This window comes from Euprymna scolopes, chromosome 4 (assembly GCF_053919585.1).
Source record: "Euprymna scolopes isolate OS-2025 chromosome 4, ASM5391958v1, whole genome shotgun sequence".
Classification (NCBI taxonomy): Eukaryota; Metazoa; Mollusca; class Cephalopoda; order Sepiida; family Sepiolidae; genus Euprymna; species Euprymna scolopes.
The window spans coordinates 137,981,539-138,005,002 of record NC_136485.1 but is presented as its reverse complement, the minus strand read 5'-3'; the positions used below and the strand labels follow the sequence as shown (position 1 = coordinate 138,005,002).

Sequence of the window (23,464 nt, the reverse complement as noted above, 5' to 3'; positions counted from 1 at the left end):
ATGGAATGAAAAAAAATGTCTATTATTGTTTTTATAGGTAAACAAAATAGCAAACCACTGAAAGCATTTGTAATTTTTAGCCTAGCGGCTTTTAATCATCACTCTTGAAGAGCTGATCCATAAAGCTGTAAATAATTATTTATAATTAATATTTCTTTTTAAATCCATAAATATGTTTCATAAAATCTGTAGAACAATACCAGCCACCTCGTACATCACTTGTGTAGTTTACAAGCATAGAAAAAAAAATAGAAAATGCAGACTCAGAAGAGAAAACACAAATTCTGATACATTGTGTCTGAGATAGTTTTGTTAATTTTTTTTTTATTTTACAAAGGAGTCACCATTATCAAGGCCCGGAGGCCACTTGAGGATAAGGATTAATGATTGTACAGTAGTCGATGGAAAAAAGTCATAGTAATCGTTAGTAGAGGAAATTTGGTAAATTGGATTACTTAAAGGGATGGCTCATCAATAACTTGTTTATGTTAGACTTGAAGACGAACATATTGTAGTCAGTTGGAAAGCAGGAAAATGGAACAGAGTTCCACAGGCATGCAGTTTTAAGAAAGAAGCTTTGTTCATTGAATCTATGTTTTAGGTTTAGGCATAGATAAAGATTATTTATTATTGATAATGGTTTCAGGTAGATGAGTGGTTTTTATGAAAGTTTGTTAAGGATGGACCTGAGATTGGAGTTCAGACGAGCACTTGCCATGAAAATAACAATAAAGATGAGACAGGCTCGCAACGTCTCTTCTGTGGGAAAGAGGTTGCAGGGAAGAGAAAAGGGCATCCCCCACTAGGCTACGAAGTCTATTTTGAATTCTGTCAAGGCAGAATAAGGTGCTTCTGGCAGTTCCTGCTCAGATGTGGCAACAGTACTCCATCCTTGGACGTACTTGTCTCTTATGCAAATAGAGAATTGCATGAGCAATGAGATATCTACTGGAGTGGTAAAATGATCTCACTATTTTTTCAGCCATCTTGGCAATGGATTTGATGTATGTGTTTTATTTCAGATCAGGAGTAAAGGTCAGACTTGAAAGCTTTTTTTTTTTTTTACATGGGGGGTCACCTCTTATCAAGGCCCGGAAGCCACAGGGATAAGGGTTATTGTGTGTACAATAATCAATGGGATAATATCGTAGTAATAGTTGGTATTGGAGGTTTGATAAAGTGTCTTACTTAAGGGGGCGATTAATCAGGAATTTGTTTATGTTGGACTTGAAGATATCCAAGTTGTAGTCAGGTGGTAACAGGCAGATGGAAGAGAATTCCACAAGTGTGCACTTCTCAGAAAGAAGCTTTGTTCATGGAATCTACGTTTTGATTTAGGCACATATAAAGAGTGGGGGAAATTACTGACAGTGGTTTTAGCTAGACGGGTGTTTATCATGAAAGATTGGTGAGGGGGGACCAGAGATTGGAGCTCAAACGAGCACTTGCCATGGAAATAATGATAAAACAAAGACAGGCTCGCAACGTCTCTTCTGTGGGAGAGAGGTTGCAGGGAAGAGAAAAGGGCATCCTCCACTAAGCCACAAAGTCTATTTGGTACTCTGTCAAGGCAGGATAGGCTGTTTTTAGCAGCTCCAGCCCAGATGTGGCAGCAGTACTCCATCTTTGGACGTACTTGGCTTTATACAGATAGAGAATTGCATCAGTAGTGATATATCTATTGGAGCGGTAGAAGAATCCCACCATTTTCCCAGCGGCCCGGGCAACAGACTTGATATATGTGTTCCATTTCAGATCAGGAGTAAAGGTTAAACCCAGGAACTTGTCAAAACATGAAGCCTCTCCAAGACGAGAGCCATCCATTTCAATTGATGCTAGATAAGGAACAGAGCGTTGATGATGTAAAGATAGGAGCTTGGTTTTAGATGCATTAAAAGTAATCAGCCACCTCTTCCCCCACTGTACCACGCATTCAAGATCAGAGAAGAGGGAATCAGAGAGAGCTTTGTCATTTACGGCCTTTGATGTGTTGCCATAGATGGTTGTGTCATCAGCATAGATGTCAACGAATGATTTAAGTATGTGTTTTAGGAAATCATTGATGTAGATCAGGAAGAGAGTTGGGCCCAGGATGGACCCCTGAGGGACTCCAGCATTAATACTGTGGGCCTCTGATTGCTGCTCATCAACCACTACTCTTAGAGAAATGATTTAATTATTGAGAAAATATTTCCATACCGTAGCTGGAAATCTTGTGAAGTCGGCCCTTATGCTATACCTTATCGAAGGCCTTTGATATGTCAAGAGCAATTGCCCTAGAAAGGAAGCCTTTGTCAAGAGATTCACTAATTCTATGGGATAACTGTTAGCACATCAGCTGCAGATCTAGCAGAACGGAAACCATATTGCATGTCACTAAGGAGGTTATTTCTGCTGAGGTGGTTGACTACTTCTTTATTGAATATGGATTCCAGTAGCTTACTCAGAACACACAAGAGACTTATTGGTCTGTACTGAGAGGAAGATGACTTATCACCTGAGTTCTTAAATACAGGGCACACTGACAAGGTTTTTCCAGGGTGTTGGAAAGCACTTCTCCTTAAGGTAACGCTTAAACAGTTTTGTAAGTATGGGGGCAAGTTCTGGTCAAAGCTTTTTCAATACTATAATTGGAATGCTGTCTGGTGCAGTTGCTTTACTGGAATCAAGGTTCTTGATTAGCTTGGTGACCTCATGCACAGATATTTGTATGTTGGATAGTGTGTTGTCTGTTGTAGGGGGAAATACAGGGAGTTGATGATCTTCGTCGCAGAGAGTAGAGTTAGCTGCAAAGTTCTTGGCAAATAGTTTGGCCTTGTCTGATGCTGATGAGATGACCTCAGGTCCATTGATGATGGTTGGGGTAGAAAGCACGCTTCTGTTCAGGATCCTGTTTGCTATTTGCCAAAACTGGTGGGAACCAAGCTGCTGCTCAGTTACTTTGGATTTGACGGACTGAGCATATAGCTCTCTTGCATTTTTTTATTACTCTTTTACAGTGGTTGCTGGCAGTCCTAAAAGCAGCTTTAGTCTCAGTACATCTATTACGTTGGTAGCTACGGAAAAAGTGATTTCTGTGCGCAATGGCAGCAGCACATTCTGGGGAGAATCATGGCTGGCTGTTAGATTTTTGTTGGAATTTTTTTGATGGTATGAATTGGTCTATGCCTACAATTAACCATTCGGTTAGATCTGATATTATAGAGGACATATCCTTTTTAAACATGGAATGCAGAGGTAGATCAGATATGAATGTATGGAAGCTCTCCCAGTCAGCCATAGAGTATCGATATGCAGTACGGTGGAAAGGTACATCTGAAGACTTATTGTATTTCATTTTTATCTTAACTGATACAACTTTGTGGTCGGAGATTCCCAGGGGAGACAGAACGGAACATGAACATAGCTCACGGGAAGTTGTGAGAAAAAGGTCTAAAAGGCTTGCATACTGACCGGTAGTATCGGGCACACAGGTGGGTCTGTGAACAATCTGAGTGAGGTCATAGGTAATGGGAAAATCATGGCAGAACCTCCCCTCATCATCCGTCTTATTTGAGTGGGTCAGCCATTCCACATTCTGGACACTGAAGTCACCGCAAATGTGAATGTTAGCTGAAGGATGAGCAGACAAGATGAGGTCAATTTTCTCAGAAATACTCTTAAAGACAGTAACCCCGCTGTTGTGGGGGTGATAGAGGGCAAATATAAATGCTGTGGTGTAAGCAAGTGCAACCCAGAAGCACATATAAGGTAAATTAGGGTTTTCTCTGGAGATATCTCTACCACACGGAAAGCCATCTTTAATGTCCATGGTGATCTTGGGGGTCAGCTTTAGATGTTAAGTTTTTTCAAAACTTAAAAAAAGCTTGTCAAAACATGGAGCTTCCCAAGGCAAGAGCCATTCATTTCAATTGATGATAGACGGGGATCAGAGCATTGTTGATGTAAAGATAGATGCTTGGTTTTAGATGCATTAAAAGTAACCAACCACCTCTTTCCCCATTGCACCATGTGCACAAGTTGTTCTTCGTGTGTGTATGTGTGCTTGTGTGTGAAACATCATCATGAAAAAGGACCCCCTAATAATGAAGTGCATATATTATCTAAGTTCCTGTATATTGGCTAAAACCTGAGATAATTTCTCAGCTACTTCCACTCCTTTTACTTTTGATCATTTTTGTGTGTCTTCATGAATTATTTCCTCACATTGTTCAGTCTTGATTCTAGAAGGGGGACAGTCCATAGTATCACACACCTCCCAGACCCAACTTGTCATTTATTACATAAATTACGAAGCAAAAATCATAGTCTTATTACTTAAGTTATGACAATAGAGACACAACAACCAACCAAATAAAAAAGAACAAAAAACAAAAAGAGTTCTTTTTTTTTTCGAGGTAAGGGTGCTAATTAAACTCCAAAAAAAATTCAATTAAAAAATAATAAATAAATAATGAATAAGTAACTAATCAGAAAATAAAAAGTCACCCGCCTTCTTAATATCACCTTAAAAATTACTAAAAACATAACAGAAAAAAAAAAAAATTAAATAAATAAAATAAAAAGTCGAGTTAGCATTTCAACATTTGAACAACGCTTGGCTGACACCGATGATTGCCGGTCTCGCCCGATTCATGCTTGATGGGAATTCATAAGAATTCGGATCAAATTATGCAAGAGTACCGGTATTTGTATATGGAACTTTGGTTTCCTGTCTTTTTCACCTTCATTTCAAGCAAGATCAGTTAGATAGACCCAGGCGACTCTTCAACTCACACCAATCCTCAATGTCTCCGTTCAGTCTCGAAAGACAAAGGATACCCCCTGTAAGGGCAGCTGCGTGTGTAATTGTGAGGCAAAGGTTGCACAATCTCCAACCATACCTCTCATGAATCGGCACTATTTAAGCCCGGTTACAAGAAGTCCAGGACGACTGGAAATAATGCCGAGATAAGCGGAGAGCACATACAGCACCTGGAAGTATCAAAGGGTCACCCGTTTAGTACTGACCAGGTTTAATGTTGTTTGACTACGGTGATTCAGCGAAAATCAGTGTGTTAACGTGATTATGTCGTAATTGCACCAATCCTTACGATAAAATTAAATGCTATCCATGAAAAGAGTCTGATATTAACCTAATCAATGTTTACGATCACAAATTAGGTCAGTGGTAAATGTTACTGTATAAAACAGAAAACAGGTATTTTTATGTGCTTCATTAATACTTTATAGTTTTACAGCATATCAACCCTTTTCAGGTTATTTAATGTTGAATCAAATGATTTTCGGAAAAAAGTTTTTATGCTTTTATGTCTTCAAATATTTATTCACTGAGTTTGGTTTGGTTGTTTTGTTTTACGGCATATCAACCCTTTTTGGGTTATTCAATGTCGAATCTGATTATTTTCGAAAAAAAAAGTGTTATGCTTCGAATATTTTATATTTTTAAATATTTAGTTATGCAGGTTTTGCAGAGGAAAATTTTTGTTTTTGTTTTTACTTTACAGAACATGATTGAGTTTTGCAAAGGGAAAAGGAAAAAAATAACATCAATGTTTGGTGCATTTAAGTCAAGAAGCTAATATCTTCAGACAGCCTAATCTGGTAGTGTCATTACTAATGAGTGCCTGCCTGTCTAATAATAATGGCTTTGTGCCAACATTTTCCCTAAACGTAGAAAACATTAACATTGAGCGTATAACCCATGCTAGCATGGAAACGAACATTAAACGATGCTGATGAACAACAATCCATCCATCCATAGCCTTTTGATCCCCTGGAGGGCATTGACCATCTACAACTCTGTAGATGCTTTTGTAGCGAGGAGTTCTTTTTACAGGGTGAGAGTGCTGGCCTCATGCCCAACCTTCCCAGAAGGTACATACAGCACCTAGCCTTCCCAAATGGTCACCCATCTGATACTGGCCAGGCTCAACATTGCTTAACTTCGGTGATCTGGCGAGAACCGGTGTGTCAACGTGATTGTGCCGTACGATGAGCAACAAATTCGCAATAAATGATTTGGTTTGGTTGTTTCGTTTTACGGCATATCAACCCTTTTTGAATCATTTAATGCTGAATCCAGTTATTTTGGAAACAGTATTATCATGTTGTATCCAGTTATTTTGGAAACAGTATTATCATGTTGCATCCAGTTATTTTGGAAACAGTATTATCATGTTGCATCCAGTTATTTTGTAGAAAGTTTTTCGTCTTCAAGCTCTTTGTATCTTCAATCACTAGTTTGTAGTTTTTGGTTTGGTTGTTTTATAGTGGATTTTATCGTTTTGGTTCCCTGTCATGAATAAATTTTGCAATGGGAGAGAGAAAAAAGGGTTACAGCATTAATGTTTGGTACATTTTAAATTAGGAAATAAGTCAGGAAGTGTGGGAGATAGAAAGAGAGATGGGAAATGGGAAGAAAGGGGGGGTAGGCTGTTTTTGTTTTTGGTTTTGCAGAACATAATTAAGTTTTGCAAAAGGAAGTAGAAAAACAAAAAAGCATCAATGTGAGGTGCATTTCGTCTCAGGAAGCCAATATCTTCAGACAGCCTGATCTGGTAGCATCAGTCGCAATGAATGATTTGCAGGATATTAATACTTGTTGAATACAGAGCATTTGTAATGTGTGTTTTAATTATTTAATGATGAAAAGCATTATATTGAATTATTTTTTTTTTACATCATTTATCAAGGCCAGATGCCACTTGAGGATAAGAGTTAACAGAATAATTTTCAGACTAAGTTTGAATGCTTATGGAAACAGTTCTAGGAATCTACTGACGTTAGCTTTGAAGATGATCAAGTTGTAATCCATAAGAAAGCAGTTCCATGGCAATGTGTTCACTGAATGGCATCTCCCCAGATGTGGCAGCAGTACTCTATTATGGGATGTATCTTACTTTTATATAAGTGAAGGTTTGCATATCCTTTATTGTACTTAAGCTGCGTGAACCAAAGTGTTTTTGCTTCCTATAGGTCTTTTTTCCTATATATTTTAACTAGCAGGGTTACCCGGCGTTGCCTGGATATTGGCATTTTTCATTGAGTAACATATACCCCAACACAATAACAAAAGACAAATAAATTATTTCTTCCAGGACAGGCTGCGCTTAAAAACAATTTCCATAAAATAAAAAATTAAAAAAGCCAAAAAAACAAAATATCCAACATTATTAAAAAAATTAAAAAACCAAAAAAACAAATATCCAAAATTATTTTCAAATAAGTCCCTATTTATATGCCATAAGAAAAGGTTACTTCTCTTTCTTCCATAAATAATTCTCTTCTTACCCACTCCTCTAATTCTACAAAAAAAAAGGCCCTGTTTGATTGGCTGAGGCATTCCTCCTTCACCAATCAGCAGACACCCTATTTGTCACGCTGAATGTGAAAACCCTTGTTCTTCCTTTTTTTCCAATGGGACGCCAAGCTGGCAACAAGTAAGAACCCTCTTCTCCTTTACTGAATGCAATTACCTATTTGAATATTCTAAGAGCTGTTTATTCTTGGTCATAAAATAACTTTCTTTAATTATAGTTGGACTTCAAAAGCCGCAAACGCAATCAGTTTTGCAAATGCTTTTTTTGCTATTGTTCTATTTAAATCAATACAAATATTATCCTTACCTCAGTCTTGTGTGTGTATTTTATACCTCTTTATTTTATAAGAAATTTAGCTTGTAGCATAACTTAACTGAATGTAAGGATAACAAGCCGCTATGCCCAATGACGGTTATCCACGGGTCATAGGTACTAAGATCCTTAAAATTATACAACAATAGAATGTGAAGGAAGCAAGAAACAACAGTTTATAATACAAAACAATTTATTGAAAAAAGGTTTAAAAAAAAAAATAATAATAATAAAAGAAGATGTAAAATGTTCACTTGTGACAGTAACTGCTAAAATTTGGCCTTTTAGCCTGGTCAACCGACCATGAGTATCTATTTAAAAAAAATGGAGAGAATGCAAGACAGGAGAAAAGAGAGAGATAGATAGGAGGACACACTTACGGAGATACTTTGTTCACGGAAATAGTTCAATCACAGTTATTTCCCTTTGACTGTCATATCTTTTTTTACATCATTGTAAACATATTCTTAAAGTTCGTGCTGATGACGGAAAATAATCATGAATATTCGTTCAAAGTTCCTTGGAAGTCCACGTAGATTTGTCTTCTTTTCAACAACAGAATCTCACTTTACAACCCAGCGGAGTTCATCTTCCTTGGTGATTCTTCTTTATAATAAACTAGCCTGGGTGTCCAGCAAACTCCAGCATTGCCCAGGTGTTTTGGAGGTGCATGTTGAACAAAAAAAAAAAAAAGTTGTAGTCGGCAAGCTACGAGAAAGAGGAACAAAAAGTTGTGGAGTGTGTAAGGGTGTTGGTTGAACAAAATAAAAAAGGAAAATTACGAGCGCAAAAAAAAGAAAAGAAAAGTGGTAATAGGCAGGCAGACTCGAACCTGTACCACGAAGAAGGAAAAGAAAGTAAAAAAAAAAAAAAGTGATGCTTAAGCTGTTGCGCCCATCACCAAACCGGAAGTGACATAGGTTTAAATTAAGGCTAGACAATCGAAAAGAGGCAATGACTTTTGAAAATATCGACGAAAAAAAGCGATCCTTCCCTGTAGAAAAGTGCCCAGTTGAGAGTGAAGGAATTAATGTTTTTGGCCAATTTTTCGATATTTGTCGTCCGAAGGGTCCAGCTTCAAAATGATACCGACAATGTGAAAATCCGTCACCTCTGTCGAAACTTTTGCGAGACATACATACATACATACATTTAAACAGACAGGTGAAATTTATATTATAGACAACAAATCTTCCGACACTGGGAGATTTTGGATTTTTATATCTTTACTGACAAGTCTTCTTTGACGAGTTTATAGTCAGGTCACGACATTAGGATAAAACATCACCTTCACTTGGTGAGTTTCTCCAACTTCCTGATTATTAACTAGTTTAAAGTCCTGTTCAGACTCTTCCAATTTTAACGTTTTCATTAACGGAGACTAGGTTCACACGTTCACATCGTCAGAAGGCAAACCTCAAACTTCTAATTTTTATGCCTTTATTGACGGAGACAATGCTCACACGTCCGTACTGGTGGACTGCGAATCCTCAACTAACGAAAATGTTGAAATCTTCGAAAAACAAGCAGAAACTTCCCAAGCCAATCCGCAAGTACTATTCAGTCACGTGATACAACAATCATCATCATCATAAGAAATAAAAAAAAGAGAAAGAAGGAGAAGAAAAGAAGGGAAGAAATATTAAGCAAAAATAAATTCCAACACTTTCAGTATTTATCCCAACTTCAGCAAGCGAGAACCGAATCACTCTCTTTCAAATCATTTTAATGCCTGTGTACTGCTCTTTGGCTGCAGGAAAAAGGAGTGCACTCCATAAGGGATAAAAGTAGTGGGAAGGCTTCTTTCTGTAAAGCTCTCGAACTCAATAACTTGTAGTTATGCAAGAAGAATGTCTTAACAGATATGTCATAGTGTTGTAGCAGCCAACACTTGCTACAAACACAGGCAGAAACTAATTCTCATGATTCGAGATTTGAAATCCATTTCCTCCTGGATTGTCCAATCACAAGCCACCTCTCTATCACATGACCAAGTTTATAACATATGAAATCTTAAACCCTTTTTCTCTTTCTCACTGCTCTGTCCAGAGCACACATCGCCAGGGGGCTTTGGCCCCCGGCCAAACGTGAGTACAACAAGCTAACAATGGCTCTTTTCTCACTACCACTTATTTCCACGTGCGGTACCAACACAAACTTTATTTATCATTCTACAGGACTACTCTCGTCGACACACACACACTCTCTCGACAACACGTCAGCACACTGAATACGTTTGTCCTTTCTTTCTCTCCTTTAACCGGCTTCCTTCATACTGACGGCTACTAGCTATATACACGTGTAAACGGAACTGAACTATTCTCTCCTTCAACCAGCCGGTATTATATTAAATCTATCTTTACACACAAGAACACACCCAACTACTAATCTGTTTCTCTCTTGTACACTCTACTAACGAAGATAACAAATAAAGATTTTTTATTAATATAGAATGAAACTCCATTTCGTTGTCTTATATTCTATAGTGTTGTATATGGAAGGGAACAGATCCCAGTAATTAGAGAAACAAAGTAAATAGGATTGAAAATAATATTTATTAAAGGAAGAGGCTAGAATCGAACCCAGAAATTAAAAGTTAAAAGAATATATATTGCTATTTAGATACGATTTTAGGAATGCAGAGAATTGTCCATTATATAAAAAATTACTATATAACTAGTTAGGTCAGAGTTAGGACAATAGAAATCCATTTAGGAATGTTCTTTGTGTTGCCAAAAACGTTTTGAAGAGATATATGTAATATGTAGAATGCACACAAGGAGACATTCATATGTTTGAGCACGTTCTGACATCACAAAGAAAGATAGATTCAATATATTCAGAAGTTAGGGTTAGAAATCAGAGAGGCAGTCAAGAGTTCAGAGTTGACAGAGAATTGGGAGAGTTGAGTTAACCAAAGCCCCTTTTGGAAGCAAACCAGAAAGGGAGACAAGACAAGGCATCAAATACCTGATCATCATCTCATTCAGCTGGAATAAATATCATTATGTTATTTATAAGTCTTTGTCTTTGTTTGTCATCCACCGCAAGGTAATATGTTTTGTATGTCGTCTTTGTAAATATACATTATATGAAACACCCTTCCAAGTGTTAACTATCCGTCTCCATCATCAATAATGAATTCCCTTCTCCGTGTTAAAAAGAACTGTCCATTTCACATCTCTTCACATTCATATCTCTCCTATTGATAATATGAACTCAACGAGTAATTGTTACATCACTGTCGTCATATACATCTATATATATAAAAGTGAAAATGTGTGTGTGTGTATGTATGTATATATGTTCGCTTTTTGTGTATGTTTGCAAAAGGCTTTTTTCCAAGGCCTTCTCAGGGGGTTGCTCCTTTTTAAAACATTTTATATCACATCTAAATAATAATATCTACGACTTAACAATGGGGATCGCGTGTATATTTAATTTGCCTGACTTTTACCAGCTCGCAGCATCTTCGAAAAGCGAATGATGAGGCGCGGGAAACAGTAACTGGCTTGCAGCGCAAAACTAGGTCAAATATCATGCCACTTCCTCACACCTGTATATTTCACTTTATAATCCTTAACTGAACACACTTATCAGTTCCTTTCCCCTCGTGGCTGAGATGGTTAGGTGGCTGGCGTTTTTTTCCACCTTCGCGTCAAGGCTACGGGGTTCAATCCTACCTTCCTACTAAAACTTTTTTTTCTTTTACACCTCCAAGCACCTGGCCAACGTTTTTTTTTTAATATACACACCCTCCAAACACCCGGGCAACGTTGGGTACTCCCCGCTAGTCATTATATAAATGTTTCATCCTCCGTTATAAATGTCATCCCCGATACGTACACACCGCTATTCAACAATAGATTATGACATTTTTTAATGAAATCAAAGGGGAATAAATAGTGATAGTGGTTGTGACTCAACAAGTCAAAGGTACGTCTATCAAAAGTTCTGGTGAGGATGCCCAGAGACGTTGGGGTCACCATTGACTGTTAGGACTTCTGATGCTAGCTGATTCCAAGAGTCACACACTGATTGAGTCATGAGGGATCGAGAGCATCCAGAATCCACCGGCGCTATGTGCTTCTCGTCATTAACAATGACATGACACGTGGCATAGTAGTTCATTAATGAAGGCACTTTTCATCCCACATTCTGGTGGCATTCCAACTACCAGTTGGGCCAGCTGTTGCAAGTCTGTCAAGAACTCATCTATAGTCTTCCTAGGGCAAAGGCGGTAAGTGATGAACCACTCAAAGGCCACAAATGAGTCTCCTCCGTAGGCTTTTACAAAGGCAGATCTGATTTCCGCAATATCATTTTGTTGTTCTTCTGAAAACTGCCAATATGTTTTCCAGGCTGCACACCTTTTAATCATAGTGGTAGAACTAGCTTCACCTTAGTTATTTCGCACAGCTCAAGTCAACTCTAGATCCTCTAACCATTTAATTATTGAAGTGTCCATTGCAGTGCCACTGAATTCGGGGATTACCAAATGTCAAATTGTCTCAACGCCATGAATCTAATAATGCCGAAATAGCTTGAATACAAAAAAAAAGGAAATTAAATGAAGAAGAAAATATTCATTCGAACTCCTGCTTTCTGACGACTGAATTCAGCTGTAATTTCCACTCTCCGTTTTCTCTTTCTGCTGTTGGAAAACTAACTGCCGTTGTACTTCCAATTCATCCTTTTCATAACAGTTTCTATCCTATTATGCAAATTAATGCTGTATGTAAATTACCGTGCTGATTACAAATGATCTTTTCTTTCTCTTCCCTTCCCTCATTCCATCACCTGACAGTAAAGAGACAGGCGTACCTATTTGTGTAAGCCACTTTCTTAATCATTTTCTCTGAGGTTCTTCAGTTCCGCTACAGATATACAGTGAATGCTCGTTATATCTTACTTACCAGTGCAATAAATATATAACCATAAAACAAAAAGAAAAAGAAAGATCATCAATAAGGTCGATTTTTCCGTTCTTGTCCAGAATTCCCATAATATTAAAAAATGAAATGAAAATATTGGATTCCAAAAATCACACAAATTGCTCTGCTAGTTTTATTTTTGAATAAGAAAATCAAATTTTATGAGTAACCGAGAAGCGATTGTCCTAGGACATGATTTTTAAAACATTTCAAGAAACAAGTGACATAACTCAATAATTCAACTTTTTACTGTCATTCTTATAAATTCCCAATCGTTTACAATTTTTTTTTTATCGTATAAAAATAAAACTACTTGATCAATTTACTTTATTTTTTAAGATGATATTTTAGTTTTATCACGGGCACGTACATCATACAGATTTTCCTTTATTTTTTTTATTTTATTTTATTTTTTTAAAGAGAAAATTCTGAACAAAAACCGATTTTCCCCACCCACTTAATTATTGCTTTTTAATTTCATATAATTAACAAGAACAGCTCTTTAAAATTCTTATACAGATATGAATATAATAAACATGCATGATTAATAGTTAATAAATAATAATTATAGATTATCGTGGGGGCAAAATAATTTTAGGAATGTCATGGATAAAATGTGTTCTTCTGAGGTTCACTAAAAATTTCTGGTCTAAAATCCTGTCGTTTGTAGTAAGGCCTAATGTGACGTCATTGACCTTTACTTCAAGGACGTTCATTTTGCATCCGACCTTGTAGGTTTTCAGTTAGCAGACGGACATTGCCTGTTTCAACTCTTTTGTTATCTCGCTCCGGCACATCACCCCTTTTACACAGCAAAAATGGGCCGCAAATTCTTCGTTGGGGGAAACTGGAAGATGAATGGCAGTAAGAAAAGCATCGATGAAATCGTGGCATTCATGAATACCGGAGATTTGAGTGCGAACACCGGTAAACCTAAATATATTCATTTTTCTTTTACTAATTAGTTAAATTACCAAATTGTCCTATTGTTTACTATATCAATAAATTTTGATTTATCTTAAAGCTATATTTTAATTTAAATAACTCAGCATATTTTGATGAATGAATAGACTTCTAATTTAAAAAAAATAGTATATATATATTAGAATTTAAATTTTATTTTATTACTTTATTTTTATGCTTGGGTTATCAGTTTCGTTTCGTTTTCTTTCTTGTCAAAGTTGTTACATTAATTACATGGAGTTTTATTTAAACTTTAGAATGTTATTTATTATTATTATTATTTAATGCAAATCTTGTTATAACGTTTTTTCTCGAGATGATATAAGGGTAAAACTATACAAACACCGTGACAGCGAATTAACCCTACCCCTAACCCTAACCCTAATCCTAACCCTAACCCTAACGCTGTCACGGTGTTTGTATAATAATACCGATATAAGCTGGAGTCGAAGAAAATTTGTAATAATTTAAAGTTAAAATTAATTTATTTTGTGGTCATTGTTACGCATTCCGAGTTTTTATCGTGATCGCTTTCATTAAAAAATAATAGTTAGTAAGCTTTATACAATTATTTAAAATTAAAAAGAATCATTTTGGATTTTATTTGGAAAATTTCATAAACTAAAGAGGAAATCATAACCGGTGTTTTAAACTAGTGATACTTCTGCAGTTTACGGACCGTGTTATATTTCTAGATTGGATTTTCGAGTTAAATTCAATTTTTATAGTATCTTTTGTTTATTAAATTGTTAGGTGAAAGCACAGAACAGCTAACAAAGCCCCCATCCTCGTGTTAATTAGTTTCTAAATAATAACGTTATCATTTCAGCACGGTCCGTAAACAGCATAAGTACCAAATTCGTCCTAGTTATGGACACTTCACTTGTGAATTTTAACATCACGTACAAATTTAGGAAGCCATTCTTAACGTAGGAATAGAGGCTTTGTTAACTCTTCTCTTGCCCCGAACCGAACTTTCCTAAAATGAAAACAATCTAAAAAATTCGCAAGTGCCTGCTGCCCAGTTAGGTTACATTATTATATTTTAAAGCTAAAAAGTTCAAGAAAACCTTAAATCTTGCTATACTGTTAGTGTATTAAAATGACTAGTCGGTAATATGTAAATGAATATCTTTTTCTTTGAAAATGTATACGTCCACACGTCAGCCAACTTGACGAGGAAGAATAAACTTTGCACTTTGATACCATTTTTATTTTTTATTTTGGATATTTTAGTTTGTGATTTTACAAAAATGTTTGGATTTTATTTATTTTTATAAAATAGGAACGTTATTTATATATGCACAATCTGATTACTTTTCTTTAACCCTATCCGGTACATACTTCCGTACAGTATGCCGTTAGTGTGCGGCATATACGATGACACGAGCGTCGTGGCCTTCGTAAAAGCCTCCACAGAATGAAATGCCGACAGAGCCCACATTTTTGTAAAATATTTAAGTTCTTCTGCTCAAAACGGTTAATTAAACTGCATAAGCGCCTGTTAAAAAAAAAAAACTATACAAGTTCTATAATTGAATACCCCCCTCCAAAAAAAGAACGAAAAACAAACCGGCAGTCCCGCCGGCCCGCCCTCCCTAAAAAAAAGTGACCATAAAGTGAGTGCATTTCTTCACACCACAAAGTGGGTGCTCATTTTACATTAAATTATTATAGAAAAGTGATCCCCCATTTTTTAAAAACTAACATTTCTTCATATCTTGGAAACTACGGTAACAAAAGTGCATAAATGTACCAAAAATACAAAATATTTTTTTAACAATCGTCAACAAAAAAAGAAAGTACCCCATCCTAGGACGTACCTGGCTCTTATATAGATAGAGAATTGCATCAGCAGTGAGATATCTACTGGATCGATAGAAGGATCCCACTATTTTTCCAGCGGCCTTGGCAACAAAATTGATGTACGTGTTCCATTTAAGATCAGGAGTAAAGGTCAAGCCCAGAAGCTTTCAAAAAATGAGGCCTCCCCAAGACGAGAGCTATTCATTTCAATTGATGCCAGATGGGGATCAGAGTATTAAAGCTTGGTTTTAGATGCATTAAAAGTAACAAGCCACCTCTTTCTCCATTGTAGCACGTGCTCAAGATCAGAGGAGAGAGAATCATATTTGGCGAAAAAAATACCAAAGATTTAGAATTACACTTTTTTAAATATAAGGAAATCGAAAAATTTGACACTTGTGTTACCGTACTGAAATAATGTTTAGAAAGCCATTCTTAACATGGGAAGGTGTTTTATACCTAATCTCTACTTTCACCTAACAATTCAATAATAAAAAAAGATATCGTGAAATAAAAAATTACGATATTCGTTTTCAGCATACATGAAAACCTATAAAAGTCGTCATTTAAAAGGAATATCTTAAGGTGGGAAACTAAATAAAAACTTGACTAAATTTACGATCTTTAGCGATTAAGCGCGCGCCCCAGCCCAGCACACCACCATCGCCCACTCCCCAATGTAAATAGAATTTTTGTGAAATGGTAAATGTCGGCACACTACTTACGGAAAAACGGTTACTTAAACTGCAAAAGCACCTGTTAATAGAATACCCCCCCCCCTAAAAAGAACGAAAAAACATAAAAATGTGTTTGGTGGTTATGTTTTTGCAAACCGCCCGTGAAAACTTTATTATTTGATAAATTAAAAAAGCATTAAAAAACCTCATTTTTTTTTTTTTAACTTTCTTATTTGAAAGATTCCTACACGATTTGATAAGACACCCCACTACGCCCGTTCGCACGTGAACGTACCATGTAAGAAAAACACTACCGAAGGCAGTGAAATGGCACAAAATAGTCCCAAGGTCTAGGGGTTCATACCATGCAAACGGTAAGTTTGCGACGGGTTTGATTATCAGATTCGTTGTCAGCTACCTCGAATACCCCCTAAAAAACAAAATAGTGTTCGGTATTCTGTTGTAGCGTTTTTATGGGAAATTGCATTTTCTCTAGATGTAAACACCTGGAAGATTGCGAATACAGGACACGTACTTATCTCCCTTTTCGCCACTGTAATGACTGACGTTTTGTTTTAACCGATAGCAATAGATTTTTTTTTTTTTTTTTTTTTTTAAAAACACAATTGCTGTTCCGGATGGATTTTCGTAATTTTTGGACATTAACATATTGGACATGACAGTTAAGTAAGTACTGTTGTTTTGGCTTAAAAAAATCAAACTCTATCTTAACAAGCACTCGTTATTATTTAGAAACCCATTCTTAGCATGGGAGGGGAGGGTTGGTGATTTATAACCGTTATGTACTTTCATTCATCAGACTCCTTCCATCAAATTTAAGACTTATTTGCCAATGAACTTTTTTCCACATCATACATTTGCTCCAATAATAAAAAAAAATCTGGGTTTGTATTACTGTACACATAGATTCGAAAAAGTTGTCAAAAAACAAATATATAACAAATAAATGTTATCAAAGGCAAGATAAGTTACTTTTCTACCAAATTGGATATATTTTTCGTGTTTTTATTCAATGTAACATGTTTATTCAGCTCGAAAACCATAGTGTTTACCGATGTATTGGAACATTCAAGATGGCGTCTGATTCTCTCTTTAACACGGTAAGTGTGGGAAAAGATGTTATAAATAAGAAACCGGATAAAATACGGTTAAAAACTCGCTCAATATATGTTACCGTGACATAGGTTGACATATATTCGGCGGGTTTTTAATAGTATTTTGTATAGTTTTTTATTTATAACACCTTTTTCCAAACTTACGGTGTTAAAGAGGGTGTGAGACGCCATCTTGAATTTTCGAATACGTAAAGACTATGTTTTTCGAGCTGAATAAATTATGTTACATTGAATAAAAAGACAAAAAATATATCCAGTTTGGCAGAAAAGTAACTTATCTTGCCTTTGATAACATTTATTTGTTATATATTTGTTTTTTTGACAACTTTTTCGAATCTATGTGTACAGTAATACAAACCCGAAATATGCGGTATTGTGATGAAAGGTGCTAGCCAAATCTTCGATTCGTAGACTTAGAAAGACTTTCGACCCTACCCCCTATTCCTATGAGAGTTTCATGCCTAAATTTGTTGGTTTTGCTATTTAAAATTATTGTATTACTTTAATTGTATTTTTTCAGACATAATAAACTAAGTACTTTTATTTATTTTTGGCGAAGGCTCAATGGAATGGAATTTCTGTAAAATAAATGGCAAAGAAAAATACATACATTGTTTTGATTACTTTTGCGTCATAATTAAAATACATCATAAACCTGATTTGACCTGCTATTGTGTAACACTATAATAATTAGATGTAATGTTATTAAATAATTGAACATTCGGTTGGATTTTCTTTTTAACCCTAAAAAAAAAAAAATGAATAAACGTTAACGAAACGAAAATATTGAAATAATTGTTTGAGTACTCGGGTTTCATTGAGATTACGAAATCGTTCATTTGTTTTGATTTATCAAATATATTAAACTGTTTTTTACTGTTTTAATAATTTTTTCACTGTTGGAGGCTAGAGGTTTGAAAGATTTTGAAACATTTTATTTAAATGTACCATGCTGATTGTCACGAAAGTAAACGAGAAAAGTTCAAGGTCATTCGTGAAGGCTGTTTCTATTTTTATACATTTTCTCTTCTCCCGTTTCCCCCTCTCTCTCACACACGCACTTATACCGCTTGGTTTTAGCTGTCAGTTTACTTAAGCAAGAGTGTTGAGATTTGCTATTTCACCTTCAGCTTTGTCGTTAAGAAAACGCCTCCATTTTTGGTCGTGCTTCGGCTATATTTTTCAAGTGGTTAACGACACTGACTGACGACCTGGGTGTTTCAAGTTCGAATCCATTTCGTTCCACAAAATCACTTTCACTTAGGATGTTGGCAATCTTCACTTGATCCCTCCCATAAGTACCCGATGTCTTTCCAAAAAGAATTCTGATTAGGAAAATATCGGGTAAAACCGATGCCAACAATAGAATCTTCCGATCTATGCCGTATGACGACTACAGTAACCAATTAAAATTGCGTGGTTTTCGTCCACAATGTGGATTCCACATCTATATACTTAGAAAACACTGCCCCCCCCCGACTCCTGCCTCTTGTCACCGCGCACACTGGATGACATCACAAATAATATCCTCCATTAAACAAGAGTAGGAGGGGGGGGGGGCGAATGATCCGTTATGTTTTATCTAGACTCATGAACCTTTGACGTTAACGTCTAGACTACCTGAGTTTCTAGTATACTGTCTGGCTTTGATTGCTTGTAACAGTGCAACACTAGAAGTATCAGAATTTTTGTAGGAATTTTTGACACCCCTAACACGAAACTGCGAATACAATATAAAAATCTCGGAATTTCTCTGTTAAAAGTGGGTTATGTATTTTTTAAAGGATTATACTTCCAAAATAAACTATTACAGTTGTTTTAAAAGTAATAGAAATATTTTTTTTTGTTTTTTTTTTAAACAGTAATGAATTTTCCGAACTCAATATTTTTCAATCTTTAAACTTTAAAAATCTATCAAAATTTTTCTATTGATTCTATTTTTACGATATTTTCAGGGTCAGTGTGAAATTTTATGTTCTTTCCAATAAATCGAACATAATATTTTAGACAAACGTTTTTTTTTTTTATTCACGGTTCCCCCCCCCCCCCCATCCCAATTTTTAAGTGTCTATTACAAAGTAAATACTTAATTTAGACCCGGATAAGTACATAATTATTTACTCACAAATTGAAGAGAAAAGGTCAATACATAATATATTCAAATTTAAAAAAAAACGGACATCGTGTTCTCGTAGAATTTTACCTGTAAAGTTTGAAGTTTAAAACCTTTTTTTTAAACCACGTTATTTGTTTTTTCTTTTTTCTTTTTTTTTTTAATGGAACCTTGGTCCTTGCTCCTTTAATTGAAAAAAAAATTAGGGCTTGAATTACATTTTTCGAGGAGTTATAAGCTTGGAAAGACAGGGGGTCGAATAATTCACGCCTCCAATTTTGTAAATGTCTAATAATAATTAATTTAGACCCGGATAAGTACATAATTATTTACTCACAAATTGAAGAGAAAAGGTCAATACATAATATATTCAAATTTAAAAAAAAACGGACATCGTGTTCTCGTAGAATTTTACCTGTAAAGTCCGAAGTTTAAAACCTTTTTAAAAAAAAAACACTTTTTTTTTTTTTTTTTTTTTTTTAATGAAATCTTGGTCCTTGCTCCTTTAATTGAAAAAAAAAATTAGGGCTTGAATTGCATTTTTCGAGGAGTTATAAGCTTGGAAAGATGGGGTGGAATTATTTGCTATTTTCACAAAATTTCTGTGCAACAGTTCATGACATCTTTATAAGAGAAGATATATAATAGATAAGGCGCTTGTCCAGTTTTATCCCAATATTTAAAACTTTATAATTGTACAAAATCTTTATCTTATGTACTGTAAGTTTTTAAAAAAAAAAAAGGGGGGGGGGAGAGGGGCACTTGTTCTCTATTGGGAGGACGAAGTCACTTTTTTTGGTTTTCAGTTGAAATATAGGGAGAGTACATAGCAGGGGCAGACAAATGCAATTTCAGGACTGAATCGAAAGTTTTAAATAAATATAAGAAACTAATAATAATAGTTTTTTTTTGTTTACCAATATATAAATGTATGTATGTTTGCATGTCTTCGACAGAGGTAACGGATTTTCACAAGATCAGTATCGTTTTGAAGCTCACCCCTTCAGACGACAAATACCTAAAAAATTGACTAAAAACATTAATTTCTTCACCCTAAACTGGGCACTTTTCTACAAGGAGGGGTCGCTTTTTTCACCGATATTTTCGAAAGTCATCCCCTCTTTTCGATTGTCTAGCCTTAATTTAAACCTACGTCATTTCCAGTTTGGTGGTGGTCGTAACAGCAAAGATGCACGTTTTTTTCCTGTTCTTTTCCTCCTTTGCGGTACGGGTTTGAGTCTGCCTTCCTACTACCACTTTTTTTTTTTTTTTTTTTTTTTTTTTTTGCTCAACACGCACCTCCAAACACCCGGGCATCGCCGGGCACCCATGCTAGTCTGTAATATATTTGTTTTCCTCTCTATCTGTCTATTCTACTTCTTGGAAACTATTGGGCCAAATTAAGGTGCAGAGAACTAAGTATTATGGCATCCATTTAATACAAAAACGAGGATAAATTTTAACTATATTCAACCATCAATTTAGCATAAAACACTCAATTGGTCTAGTTTTCAATTATCACATTTTTTTCTCCCTCTTTTTTTGGGGGGGGGGTTAAATCTTCCTCTATTTTTGCTTTCATTTATAATTTAATTTGTAGGAGGGCACAAGACGAGGTCACGGCCACCATAAATAAAAATGTCCCCCCCCCCTCACCTAAAAAAAAAACTTTCCTTGTGCAGATGGGATTCTGCAATATCGAATTAGTTTAGGAGTGAATCCTGTACATACAAAAAAACCTATACAAGCATATTTAACTATATAGATACTTATAAGTAGCGCTATGACAACAGAATATTCTTATCATTGTTTTGACTCTTCAGTATATATCCGATACAGTTAATCAACCGAGAACCAGATCACTCTATATAAAAGCATATAAGATATCAACAGATACACACTGGAGTTAAAACAATGAAAAGAATATGCTGGTGTTCTAACCCTACTTATAAGATAATAAAAAACCACATAAAATTTAAAGAAACAAAATTCTCACAAATTCACTAAAACTTGGTTCTTTCTTGGTAGCATACAATTGTTTTAATGCTCAAAATATGAGGCAAAAAAAAAAATAGCCCTCCAAACAAGGGAAAAACAATTTACATTCCTCATTCCTGTTAGATTTTTTTTTTTTTATACCAGGTATCTTTATTTTTCTTCAGAATAGGGTAATTTATTTACACTTATACTCTTGTGGGATTTAGTATCATGTGCCTTAAATGGCCTGCATAGTTACACATCTTGGTAGTGGGGTGAAACTATTGTATACTACAAATAAAAAAAACTTTTGTGAATTTGCAAGAATTAGAATCTTGAAGATGTACACATGGTCAATTCTCCTTTATGGTTGTGAATGTTGGGCAGTAACAAAGGTGACTGAAAGTCGTTTGAAAGCAGCAGATATGTTTTTTAAGGAGAATTCTATGCATCTCTTAGACAAAGGATGACAAACAAAGTCGTGCATAAGGCAGAGTAAGAAGATCGTTACTGAATACCATCCACATCATACAGTTCTTCGGCCGTTTAATGCAGGTGGACAGCTTGGAATAAAGTGATGTAGGAAAAATCGCTGGGAAAAAAAAAAGCAGAGGAAGATGAACAAGTTTCAATAGGGTCATTAAAACAAGACTACAAGTCTCATCAGAAAGTCTGAATGAAGAGAGGACTGGTGAGCCATGATCATCGATGTTTGCAATAACAAACCTGATATCTGAGGAAGAATTTTCGAGAATTTTCTTCTTTTACATTTGATGTGGTTTATTATAATAACAAGTGGAGCATGCATGGTCCCCCCCCCCGTGAGTGCACAGTGAAAGAGGCATAAAAAAATTGACTAAGTTCAGTATCCCCCTCCCCCTATTTACCCCCCCCCCCCAATCCACAGGGACGTCAAATCATGGTGACAATGAACAAGCTGTGCAGTTTTAGGCCTTATCATATGAAAATTTGAGTTTTGCACCATGCAAAAAAAGAAATGACTAAGTCCATCATTTGTCTGTCCCCATTTAGCCCCAAAAGTCGCCAACGCCTTAACATATTTAAATTTGAGTTCAGCACCATGCAAAACTGCTAAATAGACATACACAGAAAATTTTGGACAAATATGATAAAATAGTTCCAAAAATGGAGTGTTTTTATTAGCCCTAAAAGAGCCCTTTGGACACACTCAAGAGTTATTGCGAAGTATAGACAAACAAAATTATATAGAAAACAGTTACAACTTTTCAGAAAGTTTTCTAAAAATCCAAGGTATCAATTTTTTTAATAAGCACAAAAGTGTCAATTTTAGCTATTTTTAACCTAAAAGGCACCCTGAGGGAGAGCAACCAAAGTTTTCCCGGAAAATCCTTTCTGTTACTTTTTTATTCATATCATGTTTAATGTTTATGCAAAATTAAAAAAATTCCAAGGTGTAGTTATTGAGAAAGGTGCGTACGGACGAATGAACAAGTTTTGTCGGGAGACCAATAAAAATGTTTTACTATACATCTAGTCTTATTCGCTCAAACTATTGGAAAGATTTTTTTTATATTTGAAATATATAACTAATACTATTAAAACTCTGGAACTTGCTTGCTTGTACACACTTTATGACTATTAAGAAATGTATTTAATTAAGAATCGATGATGCAATAAAGTCTCAACTTTAATCATCAAAAAACAATGACGTCATAAAGTGTGAGTAGTAGTTTCTAAAAGCTGTGAAAGTGTGTTTGTTTGAATGTTGGTAATGGCTACTGCAATGTCAAAGAATTACATATTTAATAATAATAATAATAATAATAATATACACATAACAATACTAATCAAGGAATCAGCTGACCTTAAATTTAAGGTATTCAGTCAAAGATCCATTCTTGACAATCAAACAGTTTATGCTGCTTGAGTTAAGCCTTTTTTTTTTTTTTTTTTTTTTTTTTTGTACTCCTGTATATTTCTGTGCAGTTCTAGGAGGTCCACCTTATCAAGCCTTACCTTCTCTGATTGAGAAGGGGGTTAGTTTCATGCTAATCGCCTGAGGCACCCCTACCAGGAAATGCTAATGGAGCTGCTCAGGAACGTTTGTAAACTACAGTGCTCTATTTCTTAAGTACTGGCTATCTTCCAACCCTGTTGCATTTTCTCATGGTGGAAGGAAGGTAAATACTATCTTAGTGGGAAATGGGTAGTTTATTTTTTTAATAAAATTATAATTAATCTT

At 35.4% G+C, this 23,464-nt stretch overlaps 1 protein-coding gene and 1 pseudogene across 1 annotated transcript in view; one reads left to right on the top strand and one right to left on the bottom strand.

Moving 5' to 3' along the window:
- Nucleotides 1-5,878: 5,878 nt before the first annotated feature.
- On the bottom strand, nucleotides 5,879-5,995 carry LOC145273462 (5S ribosomal RNA; annotated as a pseudogene).
- Nucleotides 5,996-13,227: 7,232 nt separating this feature from the next.
- Nucleotides 13,228-23,464, top strand: part of LOC145269351 (triosephosphate isomerase B-like) — a 32,997-nt gene continuing 22,760 nt past the window's right edge. Inside the window, exon 1 of the mRNA XM_080125050.1 lies at nucleotides 13,228-13,495. Within this exon, the coding sequence (XP_079981176.1) occupies nucleotides 13,387-13,495 (109 nt within the window). The 5' untranslated portion in view covers nucleotides 13,228-13,386. The remainder of the gene's footprint in view (nucleotides 13,496-23,464) is intronic.